Source organism: Triticum urartu, chromosome 7, assembly GCF_003073215.2.
Source record: "Triticum urartu cultivar G1812 chromosome 7, Tu2.1, whole genome shotgun sequence".
Classification (NCBI taxonomy): domain Eukaryota; kingdom Viridiplantae; phylum Streptophyta; class Magnoliopsida; order Poales; family Poaceae; genus Triticum; species Triticum urartu.
Genome location: NC_053028.1, coordinates 187,457,059 through 187,470,451, shown reverse-complemented (window position 1 = coordinate 187,470,451; position 13,393 = coordinate 187,457,059). Strand labels below are relative to the sequence as shown.

At 46.7% G+C, this 13,393-nt stretch overlaps 1 protein-coding gene across 1 annotated transcript; it reads left to right on the top strand.

The window, feature by feature from the left end:
• Nucleotides 1-1,069: 1,069 nt before the first annotated feature.
• On the top strand, nt 1,070-4,060 carry LOC125518990. The gene is made up of 2 exons (XM_048683875.1): nt 1,070-3,049; nt 3,685-4,060. The coding sequence occupies exons 1-2, from the start codon at nt 1,217-1,219 to the stop codon at nt 3,781-3,783; spliced, it is 1,932 nt and encodes a 643-aa protein (XP_048539832.1). The 5' UTR covers nt 1,070-1,216; the 3' UTR covers nt 3,784-4,060.
• The last annotated feature ends 9,333 nt before the right edge of the window (nt 4,061-13,393 follow it).

The following is a 13,393-nucleotide window of genomic DNA, read 5'->3' as shown; positions in this document are numbered from 1 at the left end:
GGAGGGCGACTGGGCGTCATGGATATAACTTTTGTGTCATTGAACTCAACTTGGTGGCTGGAATCGGGTTGTCATACTCATGTTGGTGGATTGCAGGTGGCTGACACAGCGATGGTCGATCATATTTTTGTTTCCACATTAGTAGCATGCATTTGTGTCTCATGTTGATGACTGGTTTGCGATGCACATACGCGGACAAGGAGCATTTGCTATGCACATACCATGAGGATCTGCTCTGAGATGCTATGTAAGTACACGTTTGTGTATGATGATGGTGTAGACACGGCAATGCCACCGCAGTTTCACCACGTTCCCCCTGCACCTCGCCACACCACTTCTCCCCGCTAGTGCTGCCTTGTGTTGCTCTCTTGCCGCACCTCTATTGTCACCGACGTTATGCTCGTCAACCATTTGCAACATCGATAAGTCACTACTTTCAATCATGGGTCCATGTTGCACATACGTCACGTCCTCTCAGCTATCCACAGTCGGCATGGTGTGTTCTACAACATGTTGTGTTTTACGTGTAGTTTGACGGATGGTTTTCAAGTGGATCACAAGTGTGACAACTGTGTCATCATATTATTGTTATCAAGTTGTATCAAGCAGTTAGGAATGTAAACAACACACCATTTAAGCCTGTTTAAGCCCGCTTCCCGGTCTAACAATTGAAGAATTTTTTCCCAAAAAATAAACTACCAAGCTAACAAAAAAAGCTTTATGATCTCGTTTATGGCACCATTTACATTTTCTTCCAACCGGGCTCACACCCCTTTCCATTAATTTCGATAGCGCCATTTACATCCCTATGAGCAGGTGCTCGTGCTTTTGTGTCGTGCCTGCTGCAGGAGCACTTGTTAATTTGTTTTCCAGCTAAGAAGGAGCAGGCACGACACACCTGTCGGAACAACCAACGTTTCACTGTCGGGCAGCCACGTGTAGTTACACATCGCGGGGCCCACATGGCCCCCTCCAGTTAGCAATCGGTAAATCCACCCCCATCCCCTTCCTAGAGGCGACGGACATTAATCCCCCGGTAATTAATCGTCAATTATGGTTACCCCACCCGCGCTAATCACCCACCAAATCCATTCCGCCCTCCCGGTCCCCGTCCCCGATTCCAATTCCACCACCTCTCCGGCGCGGGGCCGGGCGGACCGGAGCGGGCGAGGCGGCCAGGGTTTCCCACGCCCCACCGCCGCATTCCGTCGCCCGCATGGCGCTCGTGCCCAGCGCCGACGACCAGGCCGCGGCCTGCAAGGCCACCATCCCCTGGTCCGAGATGTTCCGCTCCGCCTCCGTCCGCCGCCCCAAGCAGGCGGAGGACCCACCCAAGCCCGCGCCCTCGCCGACGGGGAAGAAGGCGGCGCCGCCGGCCGAGGCCGAGGGGCTGTCCCTCGAGCCGGACGCTCGCCTGGCGCTCTACATCGCCATGGCGCACGCGGGGCTCGCCACGGCGCTGCTCGTGCTCTACGGCCTCTACATGCTGCTCGCCGACTTCCTCCGCCCGCTGCAGTGGGCGCTGCTCTGCTCCGTCCCGCTCCGCGAGACGCAGCACGCGCTCGTCGCCTTCTGGGAGCCGCCGCTCCGCGGCGGGTTCAGCGCCACCGTGCTCGCGCTCCCGCTCGCCGCTCTGCGTTCCTGCGCGGCCACCCTCGCCGACGCGCGCGCCGCGCTGATGCGCCGCCCGCTGCCGCCGTCGCCGTCCTTCCCGCGCCTCCTGCGCTGGCTCGCCTCATCCTTCTTCTTCCTCCTCCTGCTCGAGCGCCTCGGCACCGCCGCCGCGCTGCTCCTCCTCGGCGTCTCCCTCGCCTTCTACGCCGCCTCTCCCAAGCCCTCCTCTTTCATCCCCCGTGCCGCCTCCTCCCGCATCTCCGGTCGAACACCTTCGTCCCGCGGCCTCCTCCTCACCGGCGGCATCCTCCGCCACCTCAGGACCCTCGTCGCCGTCGGCCTCATGCTTGGCATGATTGCTGGCTTCCTAGGAGGCAGCTTCTTCTTCTCCTACAAGATCGGACTCGAGGGCAAGGATGCCGTCATGTCCCTCAAGTCCCATGTCGAGAATGGCAACTACTCTGAAAAGATTGGCCTCAAGAAGTTGCTTGACGACAATGACATCCCGGGCTTGGTGGAGCAGTACTCAGGGAAGCTCGTCGAAACCGTTTGGGAGCAGGTAGACCAATTGGCTGTACAATACAACCTTACTGATTTCACTAGTGGATTCAAGCACTTCTTGATCAGCCAATCAGTCCCATCTGGTGCCAAGAGCAAGGAGCTCATCACTTCTAGACCGCACCCGTACTCGCTAAAGCTGCAGGCCATTACGCTGCGTGTGAAGAACAGGGAGTGGTTGGAGATCTACAGGGAGCTGGACTCATTCTTCAGGGAGCTGTTAATCACAAGGGAGGATCTAGTGGTGAAGGCCAAGGACCTGGCTTTGCAGGGCACAGAGATTGCAAAGAGTCTGCTATCTAGCGGCACCTCTGTGCTCGGTGGTAGTGCCAATTTGATGCTATCCATTGCTCTCCGCATTCTCTCCGGTGCAGCAGAGGTGCTCAATTTTGTGTCACAGCTGATGGTCTTTATGTGGGTGCTGTACTACCTCATCACCGTTGAGGGTGGCGGGGCAACGGAGCAGGTCATTGACCTCTTACCGGTGTCCAAACAAGTAAAGGAGCGTTGCGTCGAGGTTATAGACCATGCCATTAGCAGTGTCTTGTTAGCCACTGCCAAGATTGCTATATTCCAAGGAATCCTGACATGGCTGTTGCTCAAGTTCTTCAAGGTGCATTTTGTGTACACAGCAACTGTGTTTACAATCATCAGTGCACTTTTTCCAATACTACCAGCATGGCTGTCCTCCATATTTGCCGCAGCGCAACTGCTGACGGAAGGGAGATATGTCCTCGCGGTTATGGTTACGGTGATACACCTTGTGATCATGGATTATGGAACCACGGTCATTCAGGAGGATATACCTGGGTACAATGGGTATCTGACTGGCCTTAGCATAATCGGTGGCATGACATTATTTCCCAATGCTCTCGAGGTACGGATATTATTCTAGGCTTATCTTTGTTTGTGTTATTGGGTGCATTTCGCAGTTCAAACTTGCATATGCCATGATAATGAACTTCCTGTAGGCTACAAATAAATCAGAAGGTATTAGAATCTAGGGCTTTTTTTTGTGAGATACAACTAAAAGAGCTTTTACTGTAGGCTACAAATATTTTCTGTCTTCCTCTGCATGCCAAGTTATTAAGCGTAGAGAAACTTATGCACTAATCAGGCTAGTCAAGTCAATACACACTACAAAAATATTTTTCTGCTCCTGCTAGTTACACCGTTGCTCTCCTCTGTGTTAATGTAACTCCACATATCTTTCTGCTCCATAAGTTTGCGCCCTATCCTGCATTTATGCATATATTATTGTTCACCTTTAGCTGTATTATACTGTAAATGTTCTTAAAGTTTGCTAACAGATCTGACTAAAGCTGTTATGTTGATTAATTCTGTGTGGAGTATGTGTGCGTACTTTCGCACCATCTGCTTGTCCGTTAATTCACAAAGAATCATCCTGCTACTCTGAGAACATGCCACTGTACCATAATTCTGTTGTATGGTGCATCTGAGGATTGATCTTTTCATTACTCACTCTGGGCTGACCATTGGTGTTTTTTTCAGGGTGCAATATTAGGCCCTCTTATTATGACGGTTGTGATAGCATTGAAGAACCTGTACACAGAGTTTGTGCTTGCTGATACAGAGGAGATGAACAGCTAGCATTGGATGGAAGGCAACGTGTTCGAAGAGAATACATGCGTAGGACCTTTACACTGCATTTCCATGTTGGCTTTTCCCTTGTACCATACCCGAGTATACAAAGATATTGCATCAGCTGTGATTCATCCCTCTTGTTGTAATTTGCTCTCTTTGCAGTGCAACTTAATATCTATCAGATTTTCCGATAGATCTGGTTTTGATATGCGTGGGATTGGCCCTCTGTTTGATTGGTGTTGAAATTGTACAGTTTTTTAGTAATATATCTAGTTCAAATGCACCTTGTTACATGCATCCAATTGCCTATGTATAAGTAATACTAATTGTCTGATAGTCATTGCTTCTTTTGCTGTTCAACAATTTGTGCTGTGCTGTGCTAAGTAAAAGGACCCGGTAGCAAGCAGTTCAGAAGAGATTACCATTGTCAGATCAGGTCACTTGCACAACAGTACAGACCCAGGTGGGGTGGGGGTGCCAAACACTTGTAACTACAGACTTGAGACAGCTAAATTAGCTCAGAAATCGTGTGCTGCCTCTGCTCCAGGTTTGTGCAGATGCTTGCAACAACCCTCTAGTTTTGCTCTGAACAATTACTCCCTCTGTAAAGAAATATAAGAGCGTTTAGATCACTACTTTAGTGATCTAAATGTTCTTTATATTTCTCTACGGAGGGAGTGCCCTTCAATTGCTTGTAGCAAGTACTTAAATATTGATTAATATACTCTGTTCCAAAATATAAGACGTTTTGGTAGGCTAAACTGCCCTACCAAGACGTCTTATATTTTGAAACGGAGGTAGTAGGTATGATATTATCTTTGGTTGTTGTTAGCTTGTGAGCTAAAAAGCATTGCAGCTTTATTTTTGATGTAGCAAGTACAAAATATTGATTAATATATTATGATATTATTACTTTTGATGTAATACTACTAACTTCTGAGGGCATGTACAATGGTGGCATATGAATACATATGTCCCATGACAAAAAGTAATTTGAGGCCTCTACATTTATTTTTTCTCCCCAATGCAAGCTACCACTAGTGTGCCTCATTAAGAAATAGAAAATAATGACTTTAGTACACATGCATCTCTACTTTTCATTCCTACCTTTTCAGCTTTTGTCACCGGACCATACTTTTTCTCTTCAAGCACCCGCTTCTTGGAGAGGATCCCGCTTCTCTATCCGAACCTACTTTACGTCATATCCGATCCTACATAGCATGCGAGACATCACCTTGAGGCTATGCATTGTACACGCCCTGATGTAACTTGTGCTCTGAGCATTACCCTGCAGGTGCATGTAGCAGGTACTAAATATCGATTAATATATTATGATATTATCTTTGGTTGTTGTTAGCTTGTGAGCTAAAAAGCATTGGGGCCTTACTTTTGATGTGAAGTTGGCTTTGAGTGATTTGGATTCCGGAGTGTAGCTTTCCTTTCTGCAACCTGCTGGAAAAGCCCGCATTGCTTCCAAAGCTTCACAATCGTATGTTTTGTTTCTTAATCTTTATGTGGATTAGCATTTAATCACTCTCCACCCTCTAGACCCTAAGAAAAATATAATTTCTCGCAGTTTATTCTGACTAGTCGCAAATTTTAATTCTAGGAAGAAAAAGAGAGGATCAGGGAGGAGGGGCTAGTCACCATTGGCATTTTCTCATGATGTTACGGGCTGTCTAGACTCTTCCAGAGAAGCTGTTAGCCAAGTATTATTATCCTGTCTGTTGAACTGATCATCCGATGTGTACCAGCTGGTAATGTTATCTGCTGCCTAAGCTGCCTCTTCTTACCCGGTCAAGTCAATGGTCATGAACACAGGCATCAGCTGGGCAATTTCTTCCTGGAAGATTCCAAATGCCTACTACTTATTAGTTTATGTTGTTAGCATTGGAATAGTACATATGTTGTACTACTTCCAGTCTGGAGCCGATTTTGACCTTCGCAATCATGATGGTTTGCATCTGGCATGGATACATAGATCATGGTGTGGTGTCGCCGAAGATTCTTGGTGCCGGGGTTTCGCTTTCATGTGACAGCACCCGGCTTTCTCGAGCTGAATAATCCTCGTGTCACCTCCAGGCACAAGGTACCTGATTATGAGTAGCTGATCTCTTCCTCCTCCCCCTTCCCGCATGTACTTGTCGCGTTGCACTGGTGTGGCTGGGCGATACTAGTGCGCGGCGGCCATCGCCCCATGGCGGGCTACTCCGGCGATGGTTGGTGGCAGTGTTCTGTGGATCTGATTCCCTCTTGGATCCGTGGTCGTCGGCGGCAGGTAGAGGAGTCAGCGAGGGATGTTCCTTGTCAGCGCTTCGGCGGCTATGTGCGCTTCCACGGCGTGGCTCCCCACGGATCCAACAATCCGATGATTTGAGGCCTCCGGTTTACAGGAATTTCATAGTTCCAGAGGATAGAATTCTTATAGTTTAGAGCCCTTTGATTTATAGGAATGGATTGCTATTCCTATATAGGATTGGTTCCTATCCTCCACATTTCATAGAAAAATAAAAAAGAACCTAGACTTAATGAAAAAATTCCTTTGGTGTCAACCAAATGACATCTTGTTTCCTATTCCTACTCATAGTATTTAAGATACATGTCATCTCATTTCCTACAAGATTTCTATTCCTATGATAATCCCATCCTATGAACCAAAAAAGGCCTGAAGTGACATGATTGCTGGTGAAAACCGCATCGATTTTTGTCATGTCAGTGTCTTAGACGTCATTTCCTTGTTGAAGGCATCATCGTCACCTCGCTTCGGCTGCTCCGGAGCAAACCCTAGATTTAGGTCTCCCGGACTTGATGATGATGGCGCCTTTGATGTTGTTCTACCTCCCGAAGCATTGTTTTGAAGCAGGTACTTGCTGGAGAGGCCAGGAGGTGGAGCGGTGTTGCATCGACCATATCGACGGCGGTGGGTCTCGGTGATGGGTGCGCACAGAATGGTGGCGTTGTCTAGCGTCATGGTGGCGTCAACAACAGTTGGGTCTGGCAAGGTCAATTTGTTGATCCCTCTGAAGATGGGACGACGGAAGATGACGGCGGCGGATTCTAGAGCGTGCGCATATGATGCATGTTGAGGGTCTGCTAGACTGGTTGGTGCTCTCGGCTCGCCTTGGGGCGGCTTGGTGAGGCTGCCGGTTTAGATGGCGTGTGTTGATGCGATGTCAGGGCATATCATCAAATTTTATAGGTGTACGACAGGGATCGACAGGTGTCTCTGAGTTGATCTATATATTTGGTTTGTCAGACTTTGTTAAATAATTTAATAAAGCTGAATGTATCCTTAGATACACAGGCGAAGGATTTCTAACCTCTTAAAAAAATCTGATGATGAGCAGTTGTTTTGAGAGGCGTTATTTTTATCCTATTCGGATCATGATTAGAGATTTCAAGGAAAGGTTCTTCCTTTGAAATAAATGTACTTTAAGCCAATCCTTTTCGCCTTCGAGCCAATCAAGTGTCATTAGGACTTGTGTATCTTGTCATGAATCTAGATTAGTCAAAAAAATTGAGAATCTAGATTAGTCAAATTAAGCTGTGGTCAAACAGAAGGTATCCATTTTGACATGGCACTGGTATCTTTTTTTTTTAAGTGAAAGGAACCAAGCAAGGTTGGCGGCTTAAGTACATCGTTCAATATAATATTAGCTGTCAGCACAACAATCAAGTATTTTCATCCTCACCATTTTCGTTAGGCATACATGGCTTATTATGCCGCCGATGAGCTCACCTGTTCTACTACCTATCATGGTGCCATGTTTTTTTACATGTTAAGGCTCCTTTGATCAACTTCATAGTAGAATGTTTTGGATGATTGGATACTTAGGAATATTTCATAGCGGGATTGGAAGCTACTCCTAAGTATTGCTTTGAACCCTATTTTGGAGGAAAAGGGTTGTTTGGATGGAAGCCATCGCCTGCCCTGCCAATATATTGGCGTTGACCGAGGCATCGCTGCTTGTTTGGTTGCAGGCCAAAATTTTGGCACGCCAGCATGCTTCAGTCATTCCTCTCTACCTTTTACGCCGAATCACGGACGGAACAAGGGCGGCCAAATCGTTCGCCAATTATTTGGCGCGCCATGACGCCAATTATTTGGAAGGGTGAGGCGGGCAGAAACCAAACAGCCCCAAAGTTTCATCTACCCAAAACTCATTTTTTGTTTTCTTTTGGCGTAAACACTATTTGATCAAACATAAAGTGGTTTTCTAATCCTATAGTATTCGAGCGAGAGGATGAGCCGCTCAAATCATATCATGTATTATCTTTTAGTAGTCATGGAGAATAAAGATGCATATGTTGCGTGATATGAATGAGAATTTAGGTTTGAGAAAGCCGTTGGAAAAGCTAAGCCAACTTTTTGAGATGACAATGAAAGCTCTTATTGCCCCCGACCACTGCATTGCGTCATAGGTGAATCTAGGCATACGTATCGCAATATTCGTTACAAAATTATCTATCAAGATATGGCCTCAACTAAAAGGGAAAGCCGGACACCGATAGAAAGCGATAGAGATAGGAAGAAGAAGTAGAAAAAAAATGGTTGTAATTAGACAACCCTTGCGTTATAGCGAACGCATCAGCAATGTGACTTGTTTGTACATTGATGCCGGGAGAGATTTATCTGTGTACGGGCATATGGTCGAAGAAGTCAAGGTTTTATTCTCATCAACGGAAGCCTATAGGGTCGATTGGTTTAGATGTGTTCTACTAATGGGAATAGTCCATGTGTTTAGCTTAATGATGTAGCTCATGCTTTAGCTAAGAAAGATAGCCCAAATGAGCCGTGCAAAAGATGGTTGAAGGTCCTTCGGTTGTTTATTATGAATGCTTAATCAGTTTTTTTGGGCGGCTTACAAAATAACTTGTCACTCCCCGGCTTAAAAAAATAAGTTGTCATTTAAGTTTGCCGAGATTTTTAAATTAGTTATCCCATAACTAGTTTGAAAGCCCCAATAAATAAAAGAGATGGCTTATGAGAAAAGTTGAGGAGAAGGCCGCTTATTGTGACGCCCCGAGACCGTTGCGCCAGGTGTCTTTCAGTTATTAGTCGTTGTTGCCATGTCTTTCGCTTGCGTGTTGCATCTTGTCATGTCATCATCCGCATTGCATCATCATGTTTTCAAAACTCGCATCCGTCCAGTTCTCTCCGTTGTCCGTTCTGAGCCCAAACACACTTGCACGCGCCCGCGGCACGTCCGAAATAGTATTTTATAAGTGGCCGGAAAATGTTCTTGGAATGGGTTGAAAGTTGGCGTATGATCTTATTATAGTGTAGGTAGGCCGCCTGTCAAGTTTCATCGCATTCGGAGTCTGTTTGACACCCCAACGGATAACTATAACGGCAGTATAGCCGGTCAAACCTCGGACGTTTTCGGTCTCCAGAAACAGTCGCCGGGTCTCTCTCTCTCTTCTTTTCTCTCAGCTCAAGACCGTCTACACAGTCCACTACCTAACGCCAAGCCCAACCTAACCTCTCTCGTCAGACCGTGCCCCCCCCCCTCGCGCATCCAAAAGCTGTCCCGAACCCGACCCGGACTATCGCTACCGGTGGGTCTGGATCATCCCCAAACATCTATGATATATCTCCGTTTTCTTAATTGGACTTTCTAACCTATAGTTTCTCAGCCGTCCGATTTTAATCGGATGATCCAAACTCTTCTCCTTTCCATATATAGTCCACCCCTAGTCTAATTAGAGACCAAACCCTAAAACCTAGGGATCTGTTCCATCCGTTCCGTGCCCGCCGCCGCCACACTCCCGCATCCACCTCGGGATCCTCCCAGATCGGATCGAACCAACCGGCCAGTGCCACATCTCCTCCTCCTCCATCCTCTGCTGCTCCCTCGCTCGACCCCCTGCATCCCGCGCCTTCCCGCAACCGAGAAGAAGGAGCTCAAGCTCCCGAGCTACTCCCGCGACCCAGGGCCTCTGCCGCGCCGGAGCCTGCCGCCGCCGGCGACAGCAGCAGCAGCCCCAACCTCCCCCTTTTCTCGCCGGAGCAAGCCAGACTCTTCTTCCCCGCGCCACTGAGCCCGTTCGGCGCCGCACCCGAGCTCCTCCCGCTCGATCCGGGGCGTCCCCCGCGCTGACAGACCCCTTCTTCCTCGCCTCGTCGCCGGCGAGCCTCACCACCATTGACGGCTGAAGCCCCAGAGAACTCGTCGCCGGTCTTCCCTGCCTCGGCCAAGTGGGGATTCAGCGCCTCGCCGCCCGGATCCAGCCGTCTCCGCGTCGCCAGCGCGCCCGATGCCTCCTCCTGCCGGATCTGACGCGCCCCATGTCCTCGGCCTCGTCCCCATCTCCAGGGCGTCGCGCCGCACCACCTGCGCCGCCCGCAAGCCCCTGCTTCGCCCCTGCATCCCCTTCTTCGAGCAGGAGGACGAATGCGCACCTCAGGCGTTGACTGCGACCACTCCATGCGCCTGGGCCGCCTCTTCTTTGCCTGGTTGACCAAGGCCCAGTCGCGCCAGATCCGGCCCAAAGCCTATAGTGAGCCTCAGCCCAGCCACTGATTGTCCCTGTGCACTGTTAGGCCGTGTTCAGTTTCAGCCCGATAGTGTTTTTTTCCTCTGTTGCGATTTTAGCTATTTATCCAGAGGTTTGGCAGTTTTACAGAAAAGACCCTCATGTTCATACATTTAATACCTCACAAACTATGCATCGCATGTAAAAACTTTATATATGAAATATGACTAGAATTTCATATAGTTTCATAATATCCAACTTTCATGCATGTTTAAAATGTTGTTTGATTAAATTTGCTCATATAGCATGCTAAAATGGTTTAATTCATAACTTAATAACCGTAGCTCCTTTTTAAATAAACTTTATATGTAAATGGGGTAGAAAAATGCCTAGTTTAACATGGTGGCTTTAATTTGCATGTTTAAAAACTCTAAAATATGGTTTAGGGCAGAACAGTACCAAATCCATAAATATGCACATGAGGATTTTCCGGACTTGTTGCTTGTTGTTCCGGCCTCATTTAAACTTGCCTAGATGTGTAGTTTACTTATGCTTCACCTCTTGCCATGCTAACCAACATTTAATATTGTTGGGTAAATAAACAAGAGTGAACTGAATAAGTCATGTGGTGTTCCGTCAATATGCAACTCGTTGCATATTGAGCTCCACTTAATTTGTAGGATTGTTTGAGCACTTTGCCATGACATGCTTCATTAAACCGGACATGCATCATACTTGGTTGTGCATCATGCCATGTTGATGTGATGGTTGTTTACTATGTTGTTTGCTTCTTTCCGGTGTTGCTTCTTCGGGTTAGTTCCGATAACGTCGCGTTTGTGAGGATCCGTTCGACTTCGTCCGTTTGTCTTCTTCATGGACTCGTTCTTCTTCCTTGCGGGATCTTAGGCAAGATGACCATACCCTCGAAATCACTACTATCTTTGCTTGCTAGTTGCTTGCTCTATTGCTATGTCGCGATACCTACCACTTGCTTTATCATGCCTCCCATATTGCCATGTTAGGCCTCTAACCCACCTTTCCTAGCAAACCGTTGTTTGGCTATGTTACCGCTTTGCTCAGCCCCTCTTATAGCGTTGCTAGTTGCAGGTGAAGATGGAGTTTGTTCCTTGTTGGAACATGATTATTGTTGGGATATCATTATTATATCTTGTTTACTTTAATGCACCTATATACTTGGTAAAGGGTGGAAGGCTTGGCCTTATGCCTGGTGTTTTTTTCCACTCTTGCCGCCCTAGTTTCTGTTATACCGGTGTTATGTTCCTTGATTTTGCGTTCCTTACGCGGTTGGCTGTTATGGGAACCCCTTGACAGTTCGCTTTGAATAAAACTCCTCCAACAAGGCCCAACCTTGGTTTTATCATTTGCCTACCTACCACCATATACCTTCCCTTGGGTTCTGCAGACTCAAGGGTCATCTTATTTTAAACTCCCCCACCCCCGGGCCAGTGCTCCTCTGAGTGTTGGTCCGAACTGAGCTGCCTGCGGGGCTACCTCGGAGAAACTTGAGGTTTGGTTTTACTCGTAGCTAGTCTCATCCGGTGTGCCCTTAGAATGAGATATGTGCACCTCTTATCGGGATTTGTCAGCACATCCGGGTGGCTTTGCTGGTCTTGTTTTACCATTGTTGAAATGTCTTGTAACCGAGATTCTGAGTCTGATCGGGTCTTCCTGGGAGAAGGAATATCCTTCGTTAACCGTGAGAGCTTGTGATGGGCTAAGTTGGGACACCCCTGCAGGGTTTTGAATTTTTGAAAGCCATGCCCGCGGTTATGGACAGATGGGAATTTGTTAATGTCCGCTTGTAGAGAACTTGACACTTAACTTAATTAAAATGCATCAACCGCGTGTGTAGCCGTGATGGTCTCTTTCCGGCGGAGTCCGGGAAGTGAACACGGTTCTTGTGTTATGCTTGAACGTAAGTAGTTTCAGGATCACTACTTGATCACTTCTAGGTCACGACCGTGCTTTGCTTCTTGATAACCCACAAGTATAGGGGATCGCAACAGTTTTCGAGGGTAGAGTATTCAACCCAAATTTATTGATTCGACACAAGGGGAGCCAAAGGATACTCTCAAGTATTAGCAGCTGAGTTGTCAATTCAACCACACCTAGAAACTTAATATCTGCAGCAAAGTGTTTAGTAGCAAAGGATTATATGATAGTAGTGATAACGGTAGCAAAAGGTAACGGTAGTAAAAGTAATGTTTTTGGTTTTTTGTAGTGATGATAGCAATAACAACGGAAAAGTAAATAAGCGAAGAACAATATATGGAAAGCTCGTAGGCAATGGATCGGTGATGGAGAATTATGCCTGATGCGGTTCATCATGTAACAATCATAACCTAGGGTGACACAGAACTAGCTCCAGTTCATTGATATAATGTAGGCATGTATTCCGAACATAGTCATACGTGCTTATGGAAAAGAACTTGCATGACATCTTTTGTCCTACCCTCCCATGGTAGCGGGGTCCTTATGGAAACTAAGGGATATTAAGGTCTCCTTTTAATAGAGAACCGGAACAAAGCATTAACACATAGTGAATACATGAACTCCTCAAACTACGGTCATCACCGGTAAGTATCCCGATTATTGTCACTTCGGAGTTAACGGATCATAACACATAATTGAAGGAAATATGCCCTAGAGGCAATAATAAAGTTATTATTTATTTCCTTATATCATGATAAATGTTTATTATTCATGCTAGAATTGTATTAACCGGAAACATAATACATGTGTGAATACATAGACAAACTTAGTGTCACTAGTATGACTCTACTTGACTAGCTCGTTAATCAAAGATGGTTATGTTTCCTAACCATGAACAAGGTGTTGTTATTTGATTAACGAGGTCACATCATTAGTTGAATGATCTGATTGACATGACCCATTTCATTAGCTTAGCACCCGATCGTTTAGTATGTTGCTATTGCTTTCTTCATGACTTATACATGTTCCTATGACTATGAGATTATGCAAACTCCCGTTTACCGGAGGAACACTTTGTGTGCTACCAAACGTCACAACGTTACTGGGTGATTATAAAGGAGCTCTATATGTGTCTCCAAAGGTAGATGTTGGGTTGGCGTATTTCGAGATTAGGATTTGTCACTCC

Excerpts from the sequence above, each read along its gene's own strand:
- LOC125518990 (XM_048683875.1), top strand. The coding sequence starts at position 1,217 with ATGGCGCTCGTGCCCAGCGCCGACGACCAGGCCGCGGCCTGCAAGGCC. Across the intron at positions 3,050-3,684 it reads TATTTCCCAATGCTCTCGAG|GGTGCAATATTAGGCCCTCT; the intron begins GTACGGATATTA and ends TGTTTTTTTCAG.